This window comes from Myotis davidii, unplaced genomic scaffold (genome assembly GCF_000327345.1).
Source record: "Myotis davidii unplaced genomic scaffold, ASM32734v1 scaffold1925, whole genome shotgun sequence".
Taxonomy (NCBI): domain Eukaryota; kingdom Metazoa; phylum Chordata; class Mammalia; order Chiroptera; family Vespertilionidae; genus Myotis; species Myotis davidii.
Window position 1 is genome coordinate 23223 of NW_006296052.1, and position 10388 is coordinate 33610.

Below are 10388 nucleotides of genomic sequence, written 5' to 3' on the forward strand. Positions count from 1 at the left end.
CTGCTGGCCGCCATCTTGGTTGGCAGTTAATTTGCATATCTCGCTGATTAGCCAATGGGAAGGGTAGTGAAGTTACAGTTAATTACCATGTTTCTTTATTATTAGATAGGACTAGAGGCCCAGTGCACAAATTCGTACACAGGTGGGGTCCCTCAGCCTGACTGGCTATCAGGGCCAGTCAGGGCCAGCCGGCCAGGTGGAGAAACAGTGAGAGGTTGGACAGCTGCAGAAGGTTGGCTGTGGGAGTGCAATGACCACCAGGGAGCAACTCCTGAGTTGAGCGTCTGCCCCATAGTGGTCAGTGCACATTACAGCTACTGACCAGTTGTCTGGTCCTAACATTCGCTTAGGCTTTTATATATATATATATATTAGAGGCCCAGTGCACAAAAATTTGTACACTCGCGGGGGAGAGGGGGTCCCTCAGCCCGGCCTGTTCCCTCTCACAGTCTGGGACCCCTCGGGAGATAACGCCATGCTGGCTTAGGCCTGCTCCCAGGTGGCAGAGGGCAGGCCCAATCCCTAGGTGCAGCCCCTGGTCAGGCTCAGAGCAGGGCTGATTGGGGAGTTGGGGCGCAGTCCCCTGTCATGCACAGAGCAGGGCAGATTGGGAGGTTGCGATGCCACCCTCAGTCACTCTCAGGGAAGGGCCGATTGGGGGGTTGGGGCACTGACCCCTGTCACACTTAAGGCAGGGGCGATGGGGAGGGTGCAGCACCACCCCCTGTCACACACAGAGCAGGGCCAATCAGGGGGTTGGGGCTCCGTACCCTGTCACGAGCAGAGCAGGGTCGATCAGGGGGTTGGGGAGCTCCCCATGTCATGCACAGAGTAGGGCCGATAGGGGAGTTGGGGCACTGCCCCCAGTCACACACAGAGCAGGGCCGATCAGGGGGTTGGGGTGCTGCACCCTGTCACACTCAGAGCAGGGCCGATGGGGAGGTTATGGCTCTACCCCATCACACACAGAGCAGGGCTCGTGGGGGAGCAGGGGGTTGGGGAGCTCCCCCTTATCGGGCACAGAGCAGGGCTGATCAGGGGGTTGGGACACCTCCCCTGTCACGAAGAAAGCAGGGCCAATAGCGAGGTTTTTGCCCCACCCCCAGTCACACACAGAGCCACAGGGCGATCAGGGGGTTTGGGCGCTGTGCCCCCTATCACGCTGATCCCGGTGCCGGGAGGCCTCACAGCTCTGCTGATCCCCGTGCTGGGAGGCATATTACCCTTTAACTATATAGCATAGAGACCTGGTGCATGGGTCGGGGCCGGCTGGTTTTCCCTGAAGGGTGTCCTGGATCAGAGTGGGAGTCCCCACTGGGGTGCCTGGCCAGTCTGGGTGAGGGACTTAGGGCTGTTTTCAGGCTGGTGGGTGACAGAAGCTCCCAACCACTCCTTTTTTTCTTTTTTTTTAAATTCTGGGCCAGCTTTAGCTCTGAGGCTCCAGCCCTTAGGCCTCTGCTGCTGAACGCCGGTATCTGGTTTGTTTCAGTTCTATAATCGAAACAATGGATAACTCCAGCTCTGAGATCCCGGCTCGCTGAAAGCAGGTTTCTGGGGTTTTGTTTAGCTTCTATATTTGTTACAATGTTTCAAACTGCAGGCTCAGAGGCCGGCAAGGCAGGTGGGGAATGTTGGTTTCCTCCCTCACTGACGCAAGCAAGCCTCATGTTAGTTTCAAGCTGCCTGGCTGCCGGCTGCCATTTTGGCTGGCAGTTAATTTGCATATCGCGCTGATTAGCCATGGGAAGGGTAGCAGACATACGCTAATTACCATGTTTCTCTTTTATTAGATACAGCTAGTAGCCCGGTGCATGAAATTCATGCACTGGTGTGGGGAGGGTAAGGTGCCCCTCAGTCTGGCTTTTACCCTCTCCAATCTGAGACCCCTAAGGGAATGTCCAACTGCCTGTTTTTGCCCACACTTTTAACAGATAACAGCTCCATTGTTGTTTCTTTCTTATGCTTAAAACTATTGGAATTAGTAGGTATTCGAAGTGTGTATACATTTTGGGGGGACAACTTTATATCTCTAGTTAGTGGTGAAAGAAACCAACAGCAGATTTGGAATCCCCAGTCAGGGAACTTCGCTCACTCCCCACATGTCTCCCCACTTCACTTTCCACCTTCGGGGGCAGCAGGAGAATCAATGTTTTCTCTCATTAATTTGGAAAAGCACGTCCTGTCACCCACTTCCTGGCAGGAGTGCACTAGACCCCAAGCAAGGCTCAGTCAGGGCAGCCTTCGCTGATGGGTGCTGGCACCCAAAGTGCACATTCCTCCTCTACAGTTGTCCCGACTATTCCACTGTTTCACTGGAGGACGGAATTCCTCTCCACCTCTGGGTTCTTGATCTTGAACACTGACCGAAGGCACCTCATTGAGGGCCTCCCGTGCCCACCAGGTGTGTCTGTCTGCATCTGCTCCCACCTCAGCACCTGCATTAACCCCCTAGAGGTGATGTACGCCAGTGGGGATGTGCACACCGGAGGCCTCTGGTTTTGCTGATCTGCAAACCCCCATGGTGCGGCCAGGAGGACATCAGTCTGGCCTGCCACGGTGGCTGTCCCTGCGATCCTGCACCTTCTGGGCCAGGAGACGGATCCTATGGAGCCACTCCTGGGCACTGATGGCCTGTAGGCGCTACTTCAGCTCAGCCTGCAGGCTCCACTTGGCGCGCTTACAGCTGTCACCACCGCCACGTGGAGAGTACAGGCCGCCCTCAGCAGGTCTGCCTCCCCTGTCCAGAGGATCTCTATGCTGCTCACCTGCCCAGAGTGACTGGAGCTGGGTGGAAGCCAGGTGCCCTGCCCTGCCCAACCCCAGCCGATCCGCCCCTGTGTGAGCTGCCACCCTGCTGGGAAGGGTCATGGATCCGGGTCCTGGGACCGTGGACAGCCTCAAGCACTGTCCCCCGCCCGGCAGGGTCACAGTTCCGGGTCTTGGGACCACAGACAGCCTCAAGCACTGTCCCCCACATGGCAGGGTCACAGATCCGTGTCTTGGTCCTGTGGACAGCCTCCAGCACTGCCCCCAGCCTGCCAGGTCACAGATCCGGCCCCGGACCACAGATAGCCTTGCCTGCTGCTGCCCGCCTTCAGTATGCGAATTAGCCACCATCTTGTTGCTTCAGGGTAGGGGTTCCCATTGGGGTGCCTGGCCAGCCTGGGTGAAGGGATGATGGCTGTTTGCAGCTGGTCACACCCCCTCCAGGTTGGGGGTCCCCACTGGGGTGCCTGGCCAGTCTGGGTGAGGGGCTGAGGGCCGTTTTCAGGCTGGCGGGCAACTAAAGCTCCCAACTTCTCCTTTTCTTCTTCTTTTTTTATTCTGGGATTTATTTACCTTCTATGGCTGTCACTGGAGCTGATAGCCAGCTTTAGCTCTGAGGCCGGGCTGCAGCTCTGAGACCTCGGCTGCTGAAAGCAGGTATCTGGGTTTGTTTGGTTTCTATAATTGAAACACTGTTGGCATCCTGCTGGCTGAAGCTCTGCTGGCTGAAAGCAGGTTTCTGGGTTTTGTTTAACTTCTATAATTGCAACACTGTTTCTTACAGTGCAAGCTCAGAGGCCGGCAGCGGCAGGCAGGGAACCTTGGCTTCCTCCATCACTGGAGCAAGCAAGCCTCCTGTTTGTTTCAGCTGCCTGGCTGCCAGCCACCATCTTGGTTGGCAGTTAATTTGCATATCGCCCTGATTAGCCAATGGGAAGCATGTCGGAGGTATGGTTAATTGCCATGTTTGTCTATTATTAGATTGGATCTAGATTATTATTATTACTGATTATTTTTTTTAGAGAGAGAGATAGAGGAAGGGAGAGAGAAACATGGATTTGTTGTTTCACTTATGCATTCATTGGTTGATTCTTGTATGTGCTCTGACCAGATGGAACCCCCAACCTTGTGATCCCCACAACCTTGGCCTATGGGAATGATGATCTAACCAACTGAGCTATTCTGCCAGTCTATTCTTAAGGAAAGGCCAGTTTCTGACTCAGTGCCTCATTACTGCAGCAGCCCTGCCTGGGGCCCCTGGAACCCCTGCCTGTCCTCCTGGGTGTATGATCCATGAATCTTCCCTTCACTGGAACTGGGTCCTATCTAGTCTGGGAATTTGTGATGTCAGGAAGGATTATATATTCATGAGACCAAAATAAAATCAACCTGTGAACACTGACAAAATTTTCCTCTATCACCTATTCTCCTATAAAGGTTGGTCTGTCTCCCTTGCTGAAGAACTGAAGAAATACAACACTGGCCCTTTTAGCAGTTATTGTAGTCCAACAGCAGAGTAAAGAGGTTGTTAGCAAGGACAATTTGCCCTCTACCTACTCACTAGCTGGCAATTAACAATCAGTGCAGTAGGGCTCCATTACCCAGTGCTGTATGGAAACTAAGGATTCTAGAAACGCCTCAGATTAGCCAAGACCAGAAAAATCTGAGGCAGAACTTAAATATATTTCCCCTGGAGAACATAGTGCATGTTTTATTGTTTGGAGAAAGCCTGGTAAAAGTGTTCAGCTGGTGTGCAAGAAAGAGGACAGACATTTTCTGCCCACAGACCGCTGGGGGCGCCCTTAAAGAGGCAGGTGGGAGGGAGCCAGTGGATCGAGGTTTCGGGGTGGGGACAGGCCCTATTTGAATGCAGGACCTGGTGGCTTTATTTGTTAACCGATTGGGTCCAGTCTGGAAAATGCACACTCAGCAGGGAAAGGGGAAGAGAGATTAGCGGTAGTTTTCTTTTTCTTTTTCTTTTTTTTTATTGTCTTAAGTTTTACATATGTCTTCTTTTTCCCCAATTGCCCTCCCCACCCCCAATCAACCATTCGCAAGCCCCCACCGCCCCAGTGTCTGTGCCCATTGGTTATGCTAATATGCATGCATACAACTCTTTTGGTTGCTGTAATTTTCTAACACAACACAGTTCAAGTCTTCAGCTTGTGTGCCCTAGCTCACCCCGCCAGACACCAAACCGGCTCCTGGAACAAGCTGGCCACCGAGTTACCACTCCGAGAAGGCGGGTATCTGTGACTCCAGATCGCCGTGGCCGCTGCACCTGCCTGGTTCCTCAATTCTATCAATCTAACAATTTTTGATTTGTGCCTCTGCCCCCGAGCCTTGGGCTGAGTAGATCGGAGGCACCTCAAATATGCTTGTGCCACTCTCCTGGCACAGCTGAGGACTGGTGCTGGTAAGGCTGCGCCCGGCTATAGAGGTTTAAGGATAGGCACCAGGGTTCCCTCTGCAGCACTTCCTCCCCGGGGGACTGCGCTGGGCGCGGCTGGCGCCCCCTCCTCACCTTCCGCCCTCCCTCCGGGGCAGGGGGCGGGTCTGCACAAGACCCCTTCGCTCAGCTCCGCCCAGGCATTGGACTCCCAGCCTCATGCTGCCATCCAGGGTCTGGGGGCTGAGAAGGAGGAACCCGGTGGAGAACCGGAGGAGGTGGCTGGCAGCCAGGCCTAGGGGGTAAGGAAAGCTTGACCCTGAGGGAAGAGGGGGAAAAGAGAGAGAGAGAGAGAGAGAGAGAGAGAGAGAGAGAGAGAGAGAGAGAGAGACAGGCGGGTTCACCTCTGTGCGCGAAGGGCCGCCTGCACCCCTGGGGGCAAGCGTCACCCCGCCCATCCGGGACTCCCGAGCGCCGAGTCCCAGCCAAGGCCCGCGAGTCTGGGGCTCCTTTCTCCTGTCCCGCCCCTAGTCCTTCCTCCAAAACCTTTGGCCAGAGTCTGCTTGCCAACATTCCTAAATCTCCTTTGCCAGCTCGTTGCACCAGGTTAGGAATAAGGCTCTGCTTTCGGGTGCGTACATAAACGCCAGTTCCCGTAAGGTTGGTGACCTCTACACCTTCCCCACGAGCTCCTTCGGAGGGGATCCGCGGGCATTTACCCCACTCAAGGACCTAATCAGTGGCCAAAACCATTTATTGCCTGAAATATCCTTGCCATTCATATCCTCAGAGGCCTTCTGCTGCGGTTCTGGGAAAGCCTCGGTGATGGAACTAAGAGGCGGCCAGGGGAAGGGAGAGTGGGCGGAAGCTAGAGGGCCACGCGGGGCAACCAAGGCCTGAGTCCTGGAAAGGGCACCGTTAGGACCCTGACAAGAGCAAACCCTTTCCCCGCTGCCACTGCTCCCCCTCCCGTGAGATGCACACAAACCGGGGCCACTGAACCCCTTATTTCCAAACCCCGAACGCCTGAGCTCCGAAACGTGAGCAATAGCTCCCCGTTTCCCCCAGCTAGCACCACCGCTCGGCCTTCGGCAATCCCGCCGACCCAGAAGAGAGACACCAAATCTCTGGGCAGCCCGGTGCGACGGGCACCAGTGCGCACCAGAAGCGGGCAGGGAGGCGGTGGTCTGGCTCGGCTTGATGTGGCAGCGACACTGCCGACTCCCGCCGGGCGCTAGGGTGACTCCAGCTTCGCTCTACGCCGGGTCCCTGCAGTCCTGGCCCGGGGCCAAGATGCTGCTATCAAATCCACAAAATTCACCACTATGAGAGTAAAAAGGGCTCCTGGCCCCGCGGACGCGGGTGGAGGATTCTGAGTTGTGAGAGGCAGCCACCGCCTCCCTGGCGCTCCGCGCTCCAGGCGGGTGGATCCTGTAGAATCTACGGTGTAGATCCTTGGAGAGCTGCCGGCTGTATCCCGGGGGATGTGAGCGAGTACGCCGAGATCAGCAGGCCCGACCCCATCGCTGGCTCACTTGATGCCCCCCTACCCAAACACACAGGCCCTGAGTGCAGACCTAGCGCCTCCCCCGCTTGGAGATCCCTGCAGGGCCTCCGGGAGAGACTGAGCAAAGGACGAGGAAAGCACTCCCAAGGAAACTTGTTCCTCCTGTCTCTCTGCAGACACAGACTGGCCAGCCAGTGCGGGGAGAGGGGCGGGAGGGAGTGGGGGAAGGGCTCCGGGGAGGACGGGAGGAAGTGGAGGGGAGGGGAGGGTAAGGGAGGAGGCTGCAGTTGGTGAAACTCCTCTGCCTCGGCTCTTCTCATTGCTTGCTCCTCTCCTTCACGCAGACACCCGGACCTCCCCTGGGCGCCAGCTCCAGGGCTCCAACGGGTCCAGAGACAAGCCGGGTTTATTTTTCCTTTCTGGAAATTGGCTTTGGTGTGTGCTCCCCTCCCACGCACCTCCCCCCGCCCTCCTTCCCCCTTTGAGACATGGCCCGGGCAGTGGCTCCTGGAAGAGGAACAAGTGTGGGAAAAGAGAGAGGAAACCGAAGCTAAATGACAGGATGCAGGAGACTTGAGACACAAGAAGAGAAGCGTAGCTCTCGGAAGAAGTCACTGCCTCACTGCTTTTCTTTCTCCAAGAGGGACTGAGGATTTTACAGCTCTGGGCGGATTTGAGAGCTTTGGATTGTTTAGATTCCCCCTTTTGCTCTGTTTTCCCCGCCCGTCCTTGTTCTCTCGAACCTGCTTGGGGATCCGTCGTAGGGAGAATGGAGAGGAGGCTGCTGCTCTTCGGCGCCGCGCTCACCCTCGCCTTCGCCCAGGCCAGCGCTTTTCGCAATGGTAAGTGACAGGCGGAGGCGCTCGAGACAGCGCCCGCCCCGGGCTCAGGGCTGCCCGGTCCGGCCGGGCTCGGTTTCCCGCCCAGCTACGATTCCTGTGGCGCTGTTGGGATGAACCCGGAGTAGTCACTTCATGGGCGAAGGAAACTTTTATCCGGGCGGAGAAATAAAGAAAGCAGATCGGTTGGTTAAGGGCAGGAATATTTTAAGCCTTCTGTCTCCCTCCCGAAGTTTGTGGTCTGGCTATGGGGGTTTTCCTATCTCTGCTACAAGGTAGCTCTCCCTACCTTCCCAGATCAACACACCAATTACCTTAATAATGTTTCCTCCCAAAGGCAATTAGATGAGACACCCTTTCAAAAATCTATGGCTGTTGAAAGTGAATGAAGGCTTTACCAGTACTCCCTGTCCTCTTCTGCTCCCTTAACTGTTTCCTCTGGTGGGTGCCTCTAAGAGCGTTTGGTTGATTGATGGAACTCCTCCCGCCTTTGTAAATCGTCCCCAATCTGTCTGGAGCATGAATAAAAGTTACAGTGTCAATACAGGAATCTGATGTATACAGTGTAGGCACCAGGATATCTGAAAATCCCTAACCTAGCTGCAGAGCTTTACAATGACTCACTGTTAAGTAAATGGAACACTGTGCTGCGGTTTAAACAGTATCCTGTAACCTAAATAATGTGTTTTAATTTGTGATCTGATTGTAGGCATGTTTCATTTACCCTGTGAAGTTAAGGATATGAAATTATCTTTACAGTGAGTCTTCAGCAATTATTATTAACTAATTATCAAATATTTACTCCTTGGGTGGTGAAGACTGGGGAGGGGGGTAATGTGGGAAAAAGGGACATATGTAATAGTTTCAACAATAAAGATTTATAAACATATATATATTTACTCTGGTGTAGATTTCAATCAAAGTAATTAGAAGAAAAGCCTATCCACTAGTTACTGTAGTATATTGTTTTAACAAGAGAGCATAAGTGGAGGGTGTTCAGACCAGGAGGGATTTAAATCCTATCTTTAAGATGGAAGGTAATCTCTCTAATATGCTTTTTGGGGGTTTTGTGATTGAAGCTATAAATTTCGTCCCCACAGCTCCTAAGTAGTGTTCTAAAAGATAGGCTTGAAAACAAAACACGCACACACACACACACAATTGCAAATGCAGAGTTCAATTTAGTACTGAACCTGAGGTCGTGGCATATTTTTATAATTTGGTAGGGGATAAAATAACACTCTCCTCCAATTGAAGGAGCTCAGGTGGTTAGACTTTAGAAATTACAGAAACTCACCCTCCCCAACTCCTGAGATTAAATCAGTAGCGATGTTCACAGGATGGATTTGAAACCTAATGCAAATAGCTTTCAGACTTGAGGTTGTGACCCCTCTCTATTTCTCTCTCTCCAAGGTGTCTCCCCAAATGTATAAACACTTTAACAGCTGATGGTTCAATTTTGAAAATGAAATGTATTTTAATAAGCACTGTCTTTATAATTATTCAAAGTCTGTGCATACATTTTTGGATACCCTATATATGTTATAAATGTGTGTGTGTGTGTGTGTGTGTGTGTATTTTTTTTTCCTTAGCAGAAATCGGGGGGATACTAGGAACCTGAGCTTGAGTTGGTAAGCTTGATAAGTTAAAACCATGTTGCTATGCTTTCAGTGACCACAACTTCAGTAGCTCAGTAGACCTCTTAAAGCCATGTCCACCTCCTGTGAGTCTTAGTGTCTGCTAAATTAATTCATTAACCTTATTTAGGACTAATGGTCCAGAGTCATTAGAAATTGCTCTATCTTAATCAACTGCTAGAGAGATTGAACAGAGCCAGGGAGTCTAGCAGTCCACATTATCTTATTACACTGTCACTTTCTCAGAAGTCACAGATTAAAGAGCTCTGGTGTGGTACTGAGGCCACCTAAATGTCTCTGCAGTGACTCTGTCGAGTAGCTACAAGCAGTGCTGTTTTATTTCACTCCTCTAACAGATAACAGACTGTGCCATGATATCCATACAGAGCTGGAGGAGACTTAATGAGATGGGGTCACTTTCCAAGTTTTTTTGCACATTCAAAATAAAGTAAGCCTGGGTAGAATCACACAACAATGTCCAATATGATCATTAGCTGAGATTCTGAACTCCAGTTGCAACATCATTTCTTCTGGGCAAATCTTAAGCTTTTAAAAGTCAAGGCAGAGGTAATCAGTGTGCCATTTCTAGTCTAAGAAACATAGAAACATCTAGCAATTGAGGAAAACAATATAATTCATATTGTCTTCTTTTTAATTTATGGGAAATGATTTCTGTAATGCATGTAGCTTTATGCATTTTTGATGTGCAGTTTATCTTTCATTTCCATTTGACCTGGTTTTCCTGTAATAAAATTCTGTAGATTTGTAAATTCATGCTGAGAGCAAAGAATGCTATTCTCTTTCCACAGGGAATCTATTAGATGCAATATTAAAATCTATATATACCATTATTGAAAATTTGTGATTGATAGGCTTATATGTTTCACTGCTTTCATACCTGTTCCTCTTTCATAGTTTACTCACTGAATTTTTATTGCTCAAAATTAAGCATCAATAAATGCGGCTGCATTTCAGGCTGAGTATGAAATCCATCATAAAAAGTGACAATGAGAATCTATGCTGAACAAGAAATCAGCCTAGAGACTGGTTTATTTAATTAATGAATCACTTCAGCATTTGGGGTTTTTTTGCAATGAAGGCTCAAAAAGAGTTAGCTCACCTTTCCCAGAACGTGAGAATGGGGCTTACCATATGTATTATCAGACAGATCTTAGTGTGGTGGATTTTCTCAAGATGTAGATAATTGGAATTATTTTTCTTCTGCCCCATTATTTTGATCTTGTCTCCCC

At 51.3% G+C, this 10388-nt stretch overlaps 1 protein-coding gene across 7 annotated transcripts in view; it reads left to right on the forward strand.

The window, feature by feature from the left end:
* The first annotated feature begins 5606 nt into the window (after positions 1–5606).
* NRP1 (neuropilin 1) overlaps positions 5607–10388 on the forward strand; it is a 199031-nt gene continuing 194249 nt past the window's right edge. For 3 of the 7 annotated variants that reach the window (XM_006770949.2, XM_006770952.2, XM_006770954.2), the window contains exons 1-2: positions 5608–5815; positions 7007–7504. In XM_006770949.2, coding sequence (XP_006771012.1) covers positions 7432–7504 — 73 coding nt within the window. In that variant the 5' untranslated portion in view covers positions 5608–5815; positions 7007–7431. Of the gene's footprint in view, positions 5816–6929; positions 7505–8202; positions 8260–10388 lie in introns of those variants that run through there. The other 4 variants (XM_006770953.2, XM_006770950.2, XM_015568640.1 and 1 more) reach the window with 4 other exon arrangements.